The following is an 18,043-nucleotide window of genomic DNA, read 5'->3' as shown; positions in this document are numbered from 1 at the left end:
GTTCCCCCTCGACGGGGGCTATCTCCCCTGGACTAGCCCAGGGAGGGAGAGGCGGAGGAGGGTAGTAGTCTCAGGAGGCTGTTTGGCGTCTTGTGGTGTGAGCTCTTTGCGCTCTTTTTTGCGTGAGGATTTTTGAGCTTGGTGACCTCCCCAGCCCGGGAAGACTCGTCGGGCTCCCGGTCGCCCAAGTCCTGGTAGCGAGCTCTCTGAGATGCTCGGTTCGTTCGGTCGGCAGGAAGAGCCCCCCAGTTGCGACTTCGTTTATGTTAGGAGACCAACGGGCATAGATCCCGTCTAGTTGGAGCGCCAAACAAGCGCTGTTGCGTGCCGGCCGTCGTTTCCCGTGCGGCCTGACCCGGGGGCGGAGTGCATGAGACTAACCAGCCGTATGCACCCGCCCCCCGCGCTGTGCTTCGGCCCTGGGCCCCCGGCTTTTCAGCCCACAGTGTAATCAACGTCATACATACATACATACATACATACATACATACATACATACATACATACATACATACATACATACATACATACATACATACATACATACATACATACATACATACATACATACATACATACATACACACACACCTTGAGCGCCTTCTCCAGCTCCTTCTTGGAGTCCAGTTGATACGTGAGCACCCGGGGGCCCGAGGGACCCAACATGCGGACCATTGCGTTGCTGGAGCCCAGGGTGAACAAGCTCTCCTGACCCAACATGATGCGCCTGTACGGGTGTGGGCACATACATACATACATATATACATACATACATACATGCATACATACCTGTATCCACGACAAATACATTCGCCTGTCTGATGGACTGCCTTATTGCCTGGCTGACAAATATGACCCAATGGCTCCCACAGTGACCCATGGGTAAACAGTGACCCGCCATACCAGCGTTCATGCACCTTTCAACTCATTGACAATTTGCATTACAACCACAGCACTACACTACCGACATTTATGTCCTGATCCTGATTCTAATTCTGACCCTGATTGTGGCGTCAACGGCGGCGCCTCTCTCTCCCTCCTCTCCTCCCCCCTACCCACCTCAGGTGGTCCCGCATGTGGGAGAAGTCAAGATCAATGTCCGTCACCGCAAAGTCCACATCAAAAGGAACAATCTGCTCCCGGAGAAATAACAAATTGCGAATCATGAATAGTTGCGCATCCATTGGCGTCGTTGCAGACGAGGTTGCGGCAGCGGCGGCGGCGGCTCCGCCGGCCGATGGCGCTGGCGGCACAGCCCGGCGGGCCACGGCACGACTGGCCTGCTGCACCGCTACCGTACATGCCGACACGGCCTCTTGTGCCAGGCCGCCAAAGATCTTGGAGTCGACGGCGCGGTACAGCTTCGATAGCACCAGCAGCGTCGCACGCAACGGCGGGAACAGCGTCGCGTACGGGTCGACGACAGCGGGCGCGGCGGCGGAGCCACCGCTGCCGCTGCCGTTGTCCTCGGCCACGTTGCCACCATCCGCCGAGGCTGACGTGGAGGCAGGCAGCGGCAGTGCGCCGTTCGCCGCCGCCGCCGCTTGTCGCTCCAGCTTTGCCGGGTAGTCCGTATCTTCCTGGGTGAGGACGTAGCCGGAGATCTCGTCCCGGATGTAGGCCTGCACTCGGAAGATGAGGCGCCCTTGCACGTCCGCCAGGCTGCGGGATAGGAGGGGCTTGAGCGCCTCACCGCCCACTCCACGACGCGCCAACTGCTCCCCCAGGACCTGACCGAGTGGGTTCGTTTACAAGACAAGACATCCGGGGGTGGGAGGGAGAAAGGTAAGGGGGGCAAAGGCTCCGCAACAACAGCCCTGGTGTGTGTATGTGGTTGGCCAACGCGTTGCGGACTGGAGCGGGGCGGCAGAGTAGCGCGCGATGAGTGGTGCACAGTGGTGGACCGTAGGAATGCATCTTTCGATATTCACGGCGATTATTCACATCCTAATTCTTCCGCAAATTTTTAGGATGCGACTGTTAGTCGTAACAAATTAGAGTGCGGGAATGGTTTCTGAGAGCCATTTTGCATAACGTACAACATTTGGAAAACGCCCACAGTCTGAACGCCAGAAATAGATCTGACATGGTGCCCCCGGGCAGTAACGAAATATGTATGATAATGTAACGGTCGGGAAGGCAGAGCCCGTACTTTTCTTTCCTTCCACATAACATCACACGACAAAACGCGACGTCCGTGTTCCTCTTACTCTTGACTCTGAAGCTCTGCTTTCCCCACAACACAGCACATCCGCTCTTCCCCCACCCCGGGGGCCCCACCCACATATCGCGTTGCACATCATACAGCCAAAAGGAGCCCACCTCCCCGCTGCTACCAAGGAAAGGAGCTTATTACACAGGTAGTGTCAAATATCTGATATATTCGATATCTGGTGTACCTACCACACGACCACGACCACTACTGCTGTGCCAGCCGCATTCCACTATACGCAGCATCCGGCGCCTACTCAGTACCCGGCCCGGCCCGTACCTCGTGTTTCAAAATATCCACAAGCTCACACAGCTCGTCCAAGTCCTGCATATTCACAACCGCCGGACGGAGCTGGTCGTACAACATGGTGGCGAGGGGCTCAAGGAGGGGCGACAACGCGTCAGCGGAGGAGGGAAGCACCGGCGGCGGCGGCGGCGGCGCTGCACCCGGCCCTGCAACCCCGGCCGCGACGCCGGACTTCGCCGTCGCCGCCGCCAGCGCGGCGGCGCCCTTCGTGTGCGACTGCGCGTCCTGCATGCAAGAAGGGGAATGTGTACGGCAAGTCGGTAGCTGGTGTTTGGAGCTCTATGATAATGTGCTAATCACCTTGCGCGCATGTTTGGGAGTTTGGTCTAGTGGTATGATTCTCGCTTAGGGTGCGAGAGGTCGTGGGTTCAATTCCCGCAACTCCCCCGCTTTATGCATTCGTAGCGACGACAATCGAAGGTCCCTAGCTTAGTGGAATAGAATGTTGTTGCACTCAGGGGGCGGCTTGTCTACCAGGGACCTTCAGCCCGTTTAAATCCCCCGGTCGCTCGCTCCCGTCGTCATACACGTACTCACTCCTTTCGATTGCGGTGTGCGCACACATACTCACATACATATATACATGCATCACATTCGTGCACCCACTTCGGCTGTCCTCGTATCGCAGCTAAGGTTAATCAACAACACCCCCCGCCCCCCCACACACATACATACATACATACATACATACACACAGATGACCAAACAATCCATCGCGCGATCAATCAACATGGCCAGGACGGATGGCTGCGACCCGCGGAGACGCTTGCCTTCATCCCGGCCACCCCGGCCTCCTTCCCTTTCCCCCCCCTTCCCTCTGCCCCACCTGCCGCACTGCACCGCGTCCCCCCACACCACCACGTCCCGGGACCCGCCAGCCAGCCCTCCCTCACCAACCACCCAGCCAACACACACACAGCGGCCGCACCCTTCTCCTCTGCGGCCCCACCCTGCGCCCTACCCACCTGCGCCTGCTGCTGAGCGGGAAAGAAGTGCTCAAACAGCTGCACCTCCAATTGACACACCTGTCGGAGGAAGATACGGGGGGAATTGCACGGGGGCGATTTTCAGACGCAGGAAATGGAAGCACGACACTGCAATGACGACTTGGGGAGGGGAAAGGGGTATTAGGGGTTGGGGTTGGGTTGAGGTGGGGGAAAGACGAACCAGGTGGGGGGTGAAGTTGTTGACCCACCCCACCCGACCCGACCCCACCCAAGAGCCCCAGACCCACCCTGACCCACCCGACCCAGGTGCTCGCAGCCGTTGCGGGTGAACAGCGGCAGCGCCAGGGCAGCGTACTGCATAATGCGTTGTCGTACATAGGGCCCTATGAGCGCCAGTCGCGCCTGTGCGTACAAGTTGTGGCACTCCGCCAGCAGCCGCATGTACTCCGGTCGACCAGCTCGGGACTCCACCTCCCGCAGGAGACCTGGTTGGTGGCCCAGGTGGTATTGGGGTGATATCCAGGGGGGGGGGTACACCGGCGGAAGGGGGTAAGATGAACCACTGACGATTGAAGCAGATACCAGAGGTAGATTGACGGATACGTTACAGGTTTACCACCACCCAGAACGGGGTATTCACCATGTGGGGGTGGGGGTGGTGGGGATATATGATATGATATGATGCCTGCCAGTCACGAGGAGGGGGAAAGCAAACAACAGCCGGCGATTTGAGTCGTTCAAAGAGGAGGGGAGGGGACGGGAGGGTAGTGCAGAAACGTCTCTCAAAACAGCAACTGCGTCCCTACATTCAGCCCAACACGTATTGGAATGCGGCAGAAAAAGCACGAGGGAAGATCTCAATGGGAAGCGCGCCCTGCGGCTATCACATCACATGCCATGCGCCGCTGCCGCTGCCGCTGGGCCCCGTGACGAGCCCCCACCGCACCTACCCCACATCAACCCCCACCCTAGCACCCACCCCACTTCTCAGCCACAGCGCCACTCACTGCGACCCCCCACCCCCACCCTTCAAGTTGGGCTCCGCGGCAGCTCGGAATCGCACATACAGCATGGGCACCTCAGCGCCCTCCGCCAGCAGCGGCACCACCTGGCCGTTGGAGCCCTGGCTGACCAACGAGCTACCGTTGGCGGCGCTGCTGCCATTGCCGTGCGTGCCGTTGGCTGATGATGACCCCGGGGGCCCCCCAGCTGCCGCCGCCCCTCCCGCTCCCGCTCCTGCCGCTGCTGTGGCCGCTTGCTGTACGGCGGTTTGCACGTGCTGTACTGCCGCACGTAGCACCTGCTGTACCTTGCCGCGTACGGCCGTCAGCGCGCGGCCCTGTGAATGGAGTGATGAGGGGGATGAGGGGGATGAGAGTGTGGGGTTGTTTGGGAGGTTGTCGAAAGATGCTGATGCGGACGAAAGGCAGGCAATGCTTTGGACCGAGGCCCTTGACGTCCGACTTCCCTTAGACGTCGGCAGCTCATTTCTGGGTTCATTCTTGCCTCACTTGCACATCTCCCTCCTGGTTGCGCAGTCCTTGTGGCTCCTTAAACCTGTCCCGCCCCGTCCTCCCTTTATTACACCCCTCATGCACCTCGAGCTCTCTCGTGCCTGCCTCCGTAGGTCCGGCTTGGCCACGAAAAAAATCGCAGCCCGAGCCCCCCTCCTCCACCTCCATCTCTTCCGGCCCATCACCCCACCTGGGCGTTAAGCTATTTGCGTCTAACAAATTGGGCCATGTCGCCGTCCGCGGTTTTCCTTTCCTAGCCCCGTCGTCAAAGCCCTCCCCTCCCTCCTTTCCCCCAACCTGTGTTTCCACTGGACGGGTGCTGAACTGGACACCGGCCAGTGGACACCCTTCCCTTACCCCCCCTCACACACACCGCCCCCGCTTCTCTCTCCCCTTTCTTTCCCCCACTGCACCTGCAGCTGTCTGAACTTCGCACTGTACTGCTGCGCATCCGCGTACTGCGGATTGTTTGCTACATACGCCATGCAGTCGTCCAGCTTCCGCAGCAGCGCCATGAACTGGTCGGCATCCAGGGACATCTGCGCCGCGGCGAACTGCGCATAGACGTGCTCGAACTCGTCGAAGAAGCGCAGCTTGGCCCGGATGGCCTCCGCCAGCTCCATGAGCGCCTCCTTCTGGCGCACCAGCTGCTCGCAGGACGCGTGCAGGGAGCGGGAGCGGGACACCACTTCGCGGTGCTGGACCTGCAGGACCTCAAAGGCCTCCAGCGTGGCGTCCACCTGCAGGGAGGGTGTGGGGAGGGGCGGGGAGAGGAGTTATACGATGCTGGTGATGCTGGTGGTGATGGCGATTCTGATGATGGCGATGGTGATGGTGATGATGGTGATGATGGTGATGATGATGATGATGGTGATGATAATGATAGTGATGATAATGATAGTGATGATGATGATGGTGCTGATGGTGGTGGTGATGATGGTGGTGGTGATGATGGTGATGGCGATGCTGCTGGTGATGCTCCGGTGATGCCGATGATGATGGTGCTGCTGCTGCTGCTGATGATGATGATGATAGTGATGATGATGATGATGCAAGGGGGAGAAGCAAAGGGGTAAATCGGCTGCCGACACGTCCAAACGGCACCAACGGTTGGAGAGTCCAAAGCAATGATGCAAATGCCCGTTACAATCCCGGGAAGGAAGCTCCCAAGAAGGCCCCAATCAACAATTGGGCGCACTCGCCCTCGCGCCCATGGGGACCAAAAGGAGAGATACCCGCGTCTTCTCCAGTACCCCCCTCCCATCCTTTCCAGCACCAAGCCGTACACCCCAGTTCCACCCCCTGCCCATCTGCCCCCGGGGCCAGAACATGCCTTCCCCCTGCCCGCATCCCCCCTTCAAATCCTGCCCCCGCAACATTTACCTTTCCCTACCTTGGTAGCTGCTCTTGGGTATATGCATGTAATACGCACATACCCAGGAAAAGGCACATTCCAAACGACCTTGTGGGATCCTTTTCTATTCCTTTGCGGACCCCTTTATCTCCTGTTCTCGCTGCAATTTCAGAGCATCACCCGGGCAGCGCACCTTGCCGAGGATGTGCTCGCAGGAGGCCACGTGGCTGCTAAGCAGGTCCGCATAGCGCTTGTACTTCTCCTCCGTCTCCGATGCGCACGCTGCCTCAAGCTCCGAGTGCCATTTGTGGAATTGGCTGGTGTTATGGAGCACAGCGTCCTCTAACGTACCAACATAGGCGTCTTTGCTGTGGCTCTCCGGCGTTTCAGCTGTAGAGCGCTGCTCATCTATGACCTACACATGTATCGGATCCCGTAGTGCGGTGTGTAAGGCATGAAAACGAGAGGGGGAGAAGCTTGCGAGCGGAACTGGACGAGAAGGAATGAGCACAACTGCCAGGTTAGCGCTGCGACAGCTGGAGAGTCCCAGGATGATTTCACATGAGCCAAGTCTTTTTGCTTCCCTGACGTTATCGCTCCCCCTCGCCGAGGCTAGCTGCAGCAGCTGGCGGAAACGATCAACTTACGTGTGAGGGCAGGGGCCTTTGCGTGCAGAGCTGGCCTAGGGCCTCAACTGTGCGCAGTTGGCTTTCGCTTAGAGCGGCTGTTTTCTCCCAGATTGCAGCCTGCAACAGTCAGCGGGTAAGCGTAACTGTGCTCGTTATCGGGGCCCCACCAGCTGCGCTGATCAGCCCACATCTGACATACCACATTATAACTTTTTGATGCCACCCCACCGAGCGTCTTGCTGAGCCCCTTTACCCCTCCGGCTGTTGACATTGTGCCTTAAATGTCTCACCACCCGACCCGCGCTCAAAGCGCAGGTTCACTAAGACATGATCGATGCAATACAATAAACTAAGTTTAATAGCGAGTTATGACGGGTGGTGCAAGTTTAGTTACTAGCCAATTGCAGACCTAACAGGCAGGGCAAGCTGCCTGGTGATCTAGCAAATGAGGAGTAAAAAGTGAAACATGTGTGGACTCGGCAACACGCGCTTTGCACTCATTCCAACCGTTTGTAATTACGAAGAGAGCAACAAATGACCAATGGCGACCGGTGGGCGTTCATGGGTGCCGTGCCTTTCCCATTACATTTCTGATGACAATAACATTTAATTACGTCCTTACGATATGCCTACTGTAATTGCATAAGTGTCTTGGTGCCTTTCCTGCAGCTTTGCTTGGAGCGCACGCATGCTTGAATTAATGCAAGCCGGAATGGATTTGTTTTCCACATGATTATCCAAAGCGCCGCCATCTCGAACTCTCCTGGTAAAGCTCGGCTGGCTCAGAATCAATCGCCCTGATACTGATATGGCTGGGCTGGCCCATGGTAAGTCGACAGCAAGCGACAGGTGCAAGGCTCGTGCACAGACTGTGAAGGAGTTCAACACTGCCACAATTACCTGCCAAACCCCCGACATCTGTGCCGGGCCCCCACCTAACGCAAATACACTCTCAACCGCATGACTATCCCTTCAGACACCACGAATCGACCCAAAAAGTTCACAAAAACACACAAAACAGTTTGGGAGTACGTAGCCATTATCATGGGTGTCTTGTGTGAGCTTTTCGGGTCGTTTGGGTCGGTGTCTGCAGGGATAGATATGCGGTTGAGAGTGTTTTTGCGATAGGTCACCCCGTGGCCCACACTCCGCTACTGCTCCCTCAACCTCCTATCCTCCGCCAGCAGCCAGGGCTCCTCCGGTATCTCGTCTCAGGAAACACGCACGCACACGCACATACACATACACATACACGTGTGAACCCCTTGCCTTCAATCTCTCTCCTCCATCTCCCGCGCTTCTTCCCCCAAAGGCCATTGTGCCACCTGCCACCTGCCTCATCCAACACTTCCGGCACTTCATCAATCAGTCCCCGCCACCGCACTGCAGGCATCTTTCCTAGCCGCCCCCACCCTTCCCGTGTCATTGCAGTGCTGCCAGCACTGCAGCCCCACCCGGCTCCGGCACCAGGGCTGAACCCACCATCGCTCGCGCCTGCCTGGGTCAAATCGTTCACCTCCCGCCAGCAGCAGCAACACTCCGGCTCCAGCTGCCGCCCCAATGCCCCGAACTGCGGTGGCTGGAGCTTGAAAACCCGGACCGGTAGCAGCAGCAGCAGTAGCAGCAACAATAGCACGTGCAGTAGCAGATCCAGCAGCAAGCACGACGGTTCGGCCGTAGCAAGCACTGCCGCTGGCTCCGCTTTTGGAGTGGCGGCCACGAGGCCTGGTGGCCGCGGAGGCTCCAGAGGCAGCTGGAGTTGCCGTACCGTCGGGCCGCCGGTCCGTCGTCCGCCACCGCTACTGCTGCAGGTTCTAGGAGCGGAGGTAAGGGCCACCTCGCAACTCATCGTCCTGTGCACCCCCTGAGCCTGAACTAAGAGTTTGCGGACGTTTGTGGACGGGGGTAGGGTGGGGGGATGGAGACGTCAGGGTCAGGGAACAACCCCCCCCCGGCCCCGCACCTTGGCCATCCTGCTGGCCAGCCTTATTCTTCCCCCCGTGGTGGAAGTGATGGAAGTGAAGTGTGTTCGGAGAGTTTAACAGTTTGCTGGTGGTCAAGAGCGATTGACCCAATTGGGGTGCGTGCGCCGACTGACCATGCCATCGTGTTGGTTTGGGAGCGAGAGTGGTTTAGTGTGTGTGTGTGTATGTATATGGGGGTTGGACGGCAAAGGATTGTCTTTGGATACTGAATGTTCTTCTCGGGATGGGGGGATGGGGGGATGGCTCGTCGCTGCTGGTGTGCAAGTGTTGCGGCTGCTTCCTTCCTCTGCTACTGCTGCTGCTGCTGCTGCTACCGCTGCAGTCTGCCGTCAGTGAAGATGCTGCTGGGGGCGACTACGACGACGTGGACGAGGGCGCCTCTCAGTCTGAGGAGGGGGAGGAGGGGGAGTTGCTCCCTGGGGTGTTTCGGTGCAGTGCGTTCAGGACCTGCCGCGGTTCGATCTGCCGCTACTTCTCGGCAGTCAGGTGGGGGGGCGGGGGGAGGGGCGGGGGGGGGGGGCCGGGGGGCGGCGGGGGTGGCCGCCTGCAAGGTGAGGGTCATTGGGCCATTGGGCCGTGGCAGCTTTGGTGCAATTCCTCAACACTGTTGATGCAGCAGTGCTGGGTTCACCGGGAGGATACTTGTTGCACCTCGGCGGGTATGTATGTCTGAATTTCTGTTGGTGCTATATCCCATGTCTCACATCGAAATCGGGTCGTTTGACTGTCCACCGAATGCTCGACTGTCCACGAATCGAATGAGCGGGGGAGATCTCCTTGAGATCCAGATCCCCTAAGGTCCCTTGGATCCGAGATCCAGAGCATTTATCCGCCTGTCGGCGTCTTTGTAAAACCACATTTCCGGCAAAAGGACAAACCATACACTGAATGATATACTGAACGACAAACGTATACTGAGCGATTTATGAAACTATAGCACGTGTGTGTTTTCTTTTGTGCGATTCTTCCTAAAGTCGTGATTCTCTGGACTGACTCCTAGGACCCCTTCCTGAAGGCCCCCTCACGCGCTCTTCCCCCGCCGCCCCGCGTCGTCGTCGTCGACGGCGGCGGTTTTACGACAGGTCCTCGACTTGCAATGCGATAGCGGTGTCGTACGGCGAGGAGTCGTACATTTTGGCGCCGGCGGCCAGCGTGGTGTACGGCTCCCAGGTTGAGCGGCCGTGGGGGAGGGGGAAACTTGGGTGAAGCTAGGGTTTACATGGCTGCGCTCCGTGCGTTGCGTTCCGTGTTGGGGTTTTTGAATGAACTTAGCTGCGGGCAGGAACCGGAGGGGGGGGGTACGGCAGACGAGTAACTGTTTACCGAATGAAGCTGTGGGTGTGTTGTCTGTGTGTGTTGTGTTGTGTTGTGTTGTGTTGTGTTGTGTGTGTGTGCGTGTGGTGTGGTGTGGTGCTTTTAAAGAACCTGAATGTGCGGGTCGGTGGATGGGTCTGTGGGTGTGAGTCGGGTTAGGGGTTACATGGAATCAGGTTGATGGGCGAGCAGAACAGGAAGGGATGTTCCAGCTTTTAGGCCTAGGGCTAAGGATGCTGCTACTGCTTCTTCTTCTGCTGGTAGTACTGCTGCTGCCGTACACCTAAAAAAGGGCCTTCTTTCCTGCCTGATCTTTCCACCTCTCCGTCCCGCTTCAGCCGTTGTATCCAAACCGCCGTCCTCCGCCATTACCATTTACCATTTGAAATTAAATTTAAACAATAAAGCTAAGAGACTGCAGCCCGGGACAATCTCTAACACATGCCCCTGCTCCTCTTTGATGTTAATCCTGTTATATCCTCAACCACTCTCTTGTCTGTGCGTCGTACACATAGCATCTGATCACCCCACCACAACCACCACCTCCCGCAGCCGCCATTCTGCGGGTTTCGTTCCTTCCCTCACCACCGACGTATGGCCACACCCGCCCTTCATTGACATCTTTTCCCTACGTTGACAATATATGGCCGTTTTTGCTATTATGGCCAGATTAGGATCCTCCTCCCGGGTCGCGACAAGCCCTTCACCGCCCGCCTGCTGCACCTCGGCTTGGAGTGCGAGCTGGCGGTGCTAGGAGTGAATTCTCCGGAGTTTTGGGAGGCAGTGGTGCCGTACAACCTGGCATCGTACGGCCTGCCGCACCTGCAGCAGCAGGTGGCTGTAGTGTCGTACGAGGATGGCCAACCGAGGCCGCGGTCGGCGCCTGCGACCGTCATGCGGACTGAGGTTGTCACGTAGGTGCTGATGAGGGTGCGTGTCCACCACCACCACTACCACCACTACCACCACCATCACCGCCGCCACATCAACACCAACATCAACACCAACAAGAATCCTCTCCCGCAATGCTCCTCTGCGGCAGCACATCCGCACACACCACATGTATCCATCTGCGTATCACATCCACGTCACACTTCAACACGCCTAACAAGTCACACAAAAACCCCTGACGGGCGGCTGTCGTACAGCTTAACTCAGATAAAACCCTAAATCCCCCTCACCATAAAACACACACTCCCCCCCTCCCCTCCCCCCCCCTTAACACACTCCTCGTAGGTACCCCTCCGCGATGCAACGCCTCCTTGGCATGACGGTGGCAGTTGGCCTCAGTAAGGAACAAATTGGTTCGGCGGTGGTGGACTCCAGGGGCATCCTCCTGGGCCTTGTGTTTGCGCGTACGGCAAGCAGTAGCGGCGCTAACAAGAATGCCCGTGGCAGCGGCGACGGAGGCGGCAGAGGCGGAGGCGGCGAGCGCTGGGGCCATGGGCGGCGGCGGGTGGGGCGGCGGGCGAGCCGACGAGGTCAAACGGAGGCGTCTGCGACGGCGGTCCCGGCGGCCGTCGTGGCGCGCTTTCTGGAAGATATTCAGCGGCATGGCAGGTGATGGGGTGCCGGCTGGGGGGGAAGGGGGGAAGGGGGGGGGGGAAAGGAAAGGCACGGCGAAGCGAGTGCGCAGAGCGGGTTTGGAGGAAAAGGGTTGAATTCTGTCATTGGGGGTGTGGGCTTGGGGGAAAGGGAGCTCCCGCTTTGTTAGGTTGAGGCGTGGGGGGTTTCTTTGGAATGAAAGGAGGGGAAGAAATCACCATCATACCATTAGCTCCTGCACGTGCTGGCGGTTGCATGATTCAGCATGTGCCCGGTCACCCTCGAGGACACCCGCCCAACCCCGAGTCCCACCCGTCGCGACATCAATTTTGCGTCTTCCACCCGATCGCGGGTCTTCCACCCGATCGCGGGTCTTCCACCCGATCGCGGGTCTTCCACCCGATCGCGGGTCTTCCACCCGATCGCGGGTCTTCCACCCGATCGCGGGTCTTCCACCCGATCGCGGGTCTTCCACCCGATCGCGGGTCTTCCACCCGATCGCGGGTCTTCCACCCGATCGCGGGTCTTCCACCCGATCGCGGGTCTTCCACCCGATCGCGGGTCTTCCACCCGATCGCGGGTCTTCCACCCGATCGCGGGTCTTCCACCCGATCGCGGGTCTTCCACCCGATCGCGGGTCTTCCACCCGATCGCGGGTCTTCCACCCACGTTCTGGTATCAGCTTCACTCGTCTGTGGTTCCTCGTCTTTCCCCGTACCTCCCGTCCCGTCCCCCCCCCGTCCCGCTCCGCAGCTACCAGGGCTTTCCCACTCTGGGTATTCAGTGGAAGCGAACCGAGTCGGCTGCGCTGAGGCGCTTCACGGGCATGTCAGCTGAGCAGACAGGTGGGGGGGTGAGGCGGGGCCCTCCCGGGGGCGAGAGAGGGGACTGGGGACTATGTGGTGATGATGGTGATGATAGTGGTGGTGACCGTGGTGTTGATGGTGATGACGGTGGTGATGATGGTGTTGATGGTGATGATGATGATGGTGTTGATGGTGGTGCTGATGGTGTTGATGGTGATGATGGTGTTGATAGTGGTGTTGATGGTGGTGTTGATAGTGGTGGTGATGGTGGTGTTGATGGTGTTGATGGTGGTGATGGTGATGATGGTGTTCATAGTGGTGATGATGGTGTTGATAGTGATGTTGATGGTGATGATGTATTCATGGAGCGATGGGGGTCAGGTGCCTTCGACACGTCCGCTGCCTGCAAGGCCCCATCACCCCTCTCCTTCCGCTTCCCCTTCAACCACCTTAATATAGAACACCCACCCCATTCCCTAGCGAACCCCATCGTCTGAGGGGAAGGCGGGGCATACGCAGCTGCGGGTGGTTTGATGACCCGCTCCCATACCCGATGCACGAGACAGACACACACACACATACACACACCTGTCAAACGCACACACACTGTTGCACAACGCCTTCTTTATCCAATCCAAGGTTTCCAATCTCCCAACCTCAATTTCACCCTTCCCACCAAGACCACCAACACCGCCACCAACACCGCCACTGCACTGGTATTCTTGCCATTGCGTATAGTGTCGTGGACTTCTGACGTAACACCCCCCTCCCTCCCTCCCTCCCTCCCCCCCATCCTGCACACCCCCGCTGACAGGTGTGGTCATCACATCCCTCAACCCCACGGCAGCCCTGGCCGCCCTCGCCCAGCCCCTGGACGTGCTGGCAGCCGTGGGGGGTGCGGCGGTGGGCAATGACGGCACGGTGGAGTTCCGGAACGGTGCGGACAGCATCCACATCTCCTACCACGTCAGCCAGTTCAGGGTGCGTTGCGTTGAGAGGGCGGGCGGGAGTTACGTCGTGCACATGGAAACCTCTCGAAAAGAGACAACTGTAAAGAATAGGAGGGGAGGGAGGGAGGCAGGGATGAGGGGGGGAATGAGCGCTGGGACATCGGTGGAGGGCATGAATTGACGGAAGGGCGGATCGGGCCCACGGGTTGGGCACGGTCCCGTTCCAATCATGCATGCATGCGTTAAATATAACCGTCCGTCAGTCGTGACGTACGGGAACTCACACGGTTTTACTAAAAGAGTTTGTTTACACCGTTTATTACACCCCGTCATAAGCTGATCACATGCTTTCCAGAATACAGGCGACCACACAAGCACCTCCTCCCTTTCCATTTTCCTCGCCATTACCCCTCTTGTGCTTGTGCTCGGGCTGGGGGCAATGGTGGCGGCAACCGGAAGCAATGCAGGTAGGGGATGATGTGGATCTGACTATCATTCGGGGGGGCCAGCTGGTCACCGCATCCATAACCCTGGGGGTACCGCACCGCCTGCTGCCGCTGCACCTGGCGGGCCGGCCACCGCAGTACGCGGTGGTTTCGGGGCTGGTGCTGACGGTGCTGTCGGCGCCGTTTCTGGAGGGCGCATTCGGTCGTAGCTGGGCGGTACGAGCTCCCGCACAGCTGCTGCGGGAGTGGCACAACCACCCTTCCAGGGCGGATGAGCAGGTGGGACTGGTGGGAGTGGTGGGAGTGGTGGGCTGTCCTGTGATGATGGTTGACGGCCGGAGTGCCGGTGATGGTTTGCAGAGGCGTGGCTGGGTGGCAAATAACATTTCCCTCACAGCCAATGATACAGCCGCCACAGTTTACTGTGTATTTCAGTAAACTGAGCCGCGGGCAGGGACTGGTGAAGACGGTGCCCGCAAGGAACTCTGTACCCAAGGAAGTAGTCCAGCGAAGCAGTGTGTGCATATATATAAGATATTATATATATATATATATATATATGAGTTTTATAAGGTTGGTTGGTTGGTTAGCTTAGCTGGTCACGTTATCACCTGCACCTGCGGCCACTGTCGTCATCACGTCACACCACCGGTCGTTGCTGCCATCACAGGTGGTGGTGGTGGCGGAATGCCAGGACATGGGGCCGGGCAGCGCCACTGACGGCTACGAGCGACGAGCCGTCATGTACCAGAGAGTAGTCCGCTGCAACGGCACCCACGTCGTAAACATGCGGCACCTGGTGACACTGCTAGCGGATGCTATGGTTGCGGCGGCCACGGGTGGCGGTGGCGGAGCCCGCCGCATCAACGGCAGACGCCACGGCGGCGCCGCGGCCCTGCAAACTTCGGCAGCGGCGCCAACAGAGGTAGCCACTAACGCGAATGACGAAGACAGCGAAGGCGGCAGGTTGGTCTCCGAGTTGTCGGACCCTGCCGTAGTCTCCGCGATCACCGCATACGACAAGGATGAATCGGATGCGAACCATAACGACGACGGTGGTGGTAAAGGCCCGCCGTACGACCCGGAGAACTTGGTTCTGGAGCTATCTAACCGGATGGTCCTGGTGTTGCCGTTGCGGCGCGCCTTGGAGGACACTCGTGCGATGCTGGAGGAGTTTGAGGTGCAGCATGCGGTTTCGGAGGATTTGCGCCCATTATACGATGGGGGGCTACGAGGCTTGGGGCGCGGTGGTGGGGCGGGTTCAAAAGCCGTTGTTGCGGCCGGGGCCGGTTCGCGGGGTCGGAGCAGTGGCGGAGGTGGTGGACGGACGCGAGCATCGTTGGAAGCTACGTCGACTTCGGAGCCGTAGACAATAGTATTTGACGTTCGCAACTTTCGTTCGCATTTTGTAGGACTACGTGCAGGAGAGAAGGTGCCCCCGCTCGTGCATTTATAATCATTGCTGGCATGCATAACACCGTGGCCAGGTTGTAGAAGAGTATGTAAAGCTGAGGGGCGCCAGCGACCTTGCGGCCCTGTATGTGTCTGGGACCATCTGGCGCACGTGGCGATGTAAATTGCACGGGAATTCTCCCACGGTGTGCATCATGTCGCTGCGAGAGAGGCGGAAGGGCATACATGCTGTGCAGTGAAAGTTCTACGGCAGCGCGTATGGCCGGGTGGCTCTTTTCCTTAAAGAAGCAGGACACCTCCAGCCCCCAGCCGCGAACACGGAAAGCGTAAGGATGCGGCGTAAGGATGCTCCTGTGAGTGGGTGAACCCACATGCAGTTTCAAAGAGACAACTGCTGAGCTGATGGGTAGGTGTACGGGTGGGCGGATTATTTAAGGGCCAGTGGGGCATGGGACCGGAGTTATGTCGCAGACCAAAGGGTTCGGAGAGCCCGCTGGCTGCGTTTGGCGGTGCCCGTAATCTTCAGACGCAGCGTGGTGTGGTGGACTGTGGGTCACCCTACTAAAACGATTTTATGATGGGGCCCTGAAGGAGGCCTGAAGGGCCAGCCATGAATGTTTCCTGTTATCTACGACGAATCCAGAAGGATTATCGGTGCATAAGCCCCACCCCGCACTGTACCTCTTACCGAACAGGTCAACACCAAACAGCGCAAACTGGCTCCCGACCTGTCGTGCCATCCGCTCCAGGGGGGATATTGCTTTCCCCGTCCTAGACTACATCAGTGAGCGTCTCGTGACACTCCTCCAAACGGCAACACCTGCCCGCCACAGCACATACAGCCCCAGTTTTGGGTCTGCCCGTTTGTTACGGTACATACCAGGGAGTTCCGGACTTACGGCAGTGTGGAGCGCACGTCAACCGGTGGCAGCAGCAGCAGCTCCTCCGCCGCCACCCACACATGAGTCACAGCAAGACATGTTTGGCAAGACCGTTGAGCTTGAAGTCAGAATTGACGAGGCTATGAGCTTATACTAGACATAGACAAAGTACTTGACACGCCTAGATGGTGCTCATGACGACGACAACACCCGTGCATGCCATCGTTCTTCTTCCCAGCCTTGTGTAAACTAGCTCACGTAGTCCGCCCTTCGCTGCTGTGGTTAGACACCCTTGCGGTGTCAGATTTGCTGCCCCACGAAAGGACCCTGTAGGGAGGAACCTTCCAGCACCCTGCTTGTGCCTGCACTGGTGTTACAGCCCCGGGCCTATTCATTCGCCATTTCCACCCGAGCAAAGCCCCTACCAAGTGCGGCCATCTTGGCAGCCCTCAATTACCCAAGGACTCTCGCAAACTCCGGTTGGGAGCCCAGAGGGGAGGAGCAACGCCCGCATTTGGCTGGTAAGTACCGCGACCCTGTTGGCGTGTCCCAACCAATCCGTCAAGATCCGAGCTCTGAACCCTTGCAGCCAACCCGCCCTGCGCTGGCCTTCGCGAGCAGGCGCTGGCCTTCGCGAGCAGGCGACAGTCACAACCACGGAGGCCGAACATAAGGACAGTGCGCCCCGATTAGCAGCTGCGCCACGGGAGTGCTGCCGTGTGCGCACTGCGGATAGATTTACATGTTGCACTACGTGCCATGCGCATGGCGAGGATGCCCTGCGCCCTTCCCTCGGAGCCTGCCCCAGACCAGCAACTCCTCCCAGGTCCCCGTTTCCTGACAGATAGCTCCACGTGTCGAACTCCGAACTGTTAGGAAGCAACCGACAACCGCTGGAAGGGTACTGCAACCATAGATCAACAAGGATTCATCTCCCTCGCTTGCTTCACTGCTGCTCTTTCCAAATCCAATATCCACGACATTCTAGCTCAATGTCGCTAGTTGGGTGGCAGCGGCTCCTTGCTCTGTCCGGTGGCAGCCTGTGCCGAGAGAAAAAGCCAAAAAAGAAGCCGACGGAGGAGGCATCAACGTAAAAGCGGGATGTTTAGGCCTAAACTAGGCGTCAAAAATCTCTGGGCCGAGTTTGACGGGATGCGCGAGAGCCAGCAAACTTACCCGTGCTTGAGCAGACGCGCGCTCGACCCACGTACGCAGCGGGTCTTGGTCCAAGCTTAGACCGACGAAACCCGCAAGTACGCCGCCCCAGAAGGACACAGGCTCCTGCTTTTCGCCAATAAAGATCAAGGTAACCGGCACATAAGCTAGTAGGTGTGCGTTTGACGAACGAGCTGTCCATCGTCCCGCCGGGACACCACCCACCAACCTCACCTTGACAGCAGCCCTTATGATTGGATCCGGGATTAGATCGGCTAAAGTGTCCACAGGGTTTGCAGGTAACGAAGGTGTTGATCGAGAAGGGTTAAGCTTACCCACCTTCGTGCGCCTGTGCGGCCGCAGGGGCGTAGGTGCGCCTGATGCCTGTAATGAAGTGGTTGATGAAGTGATATCTTTAAGATTATGATCAACTACATGTGGAACGCACTGCACGCAACGAGCAAGTTAATGCTTACCCTAACCAGGGCGCTAGGCCTACGTGAAACAGAAGCTGTACGTAACATGACAGCAAGTGTGATGACCAGTCAGTTCCCTGAGAGTTAAACTATCTGGATTCCGAGGAGGA

General features: G+C 58.2%; 2 protein-coding genes across 2 annotated transcripts in view; one reads left to right on the top strand and one right to left on the bottom strand.

Moving 5' to 3' along the window:
* Positions 1–7,233, bottom strand: part of cog3 (component of oligomeric golgi complex 3) — a gene marked incomplete at its 5' end in the record, with an annotated part of 11,841 nt that extends 4,608 nt beyond the window's left edge. The window contains 10 exons of the mRNA XM_002950248.1: positions 592–727; positions 1,060–1,730; positions 2,492–2,743; positions 3,484–3,543; positions 3,763–3,950; positions 4,492–4,804; positions 5,393–5,719; positions 6,527–6,748; positions 6,981–7,079; positions 7,162–7,233. Coding sequence (XP_002950294.1) covers positions 592–727; positions 1,060–1,730; positions 2,492–2,743; positions 3,484–3,543; positions 3,763–3,950; positions 4,492–4,804; positions 5,393–5,719; positions 6,527–6,748; positions 6,981–7,079; positions 7,162–7,233 — 2,340 coding nt within the window. The remainder of the gene's footprint in view (positions 1–591; positions 728–1,059; positions 1,731–2,491; positions 2,744–3,483; positions 3,544–3,762; positions 3,951–4,491; positions 4,805–5,392; positions 5,720–6,526; positions 6,749–6,980; positions 7,080–7,161) is intronic.
* A 537-nt stretch (positions 7,234–7,770) lies between these two features.
* On the top strand, positions 7,771–17,150 carry degO (trypsin family; the record flags this gene model as incomplete). Its single annotated transcript, XM_002950374.1, has 11 exons — positions 7,771–7,789; positions 8,774–8,788; positions 9,434–9,498; positions 10,997–11,175; positions 11,498–11,821; positions 12,560–12,651; positions 13,427–13,593; positions 14,147–14,287; positions 14,679–15,188; positions 16,682–16,823; positions 16,924–17,150. The coding sequence occupies 11 exons, from the start codon at positions 7,771–7,773 to the stop codon at positions 17,148–17,150; spliced, it is 1,881 nt and encodes a 626-aa protein (XP_002950420.1).
* Positions 17,151–18,043: the final 893 nt, after the last annotated feature.

Source organism: Volvox carteri (genome assembly GCF_000143455.1).
Source record: "Volvox carteri f. nagariensis unplaced genomic scaffold VOLCAscaffold_18, whole genome shotgun sequence".
NCBI classification, from domain to species: Eukaryota; Viridiplantae; Chlorophyta; class Chlorophyceae; order Chlamydomonadales; family Volvocaceae; genus Volvox; species Volvox carteri.
Note: the sequence above shows the minus strand (reverse complement) of the source record. Positions and strands in the feature narration are given on the sequence as shown.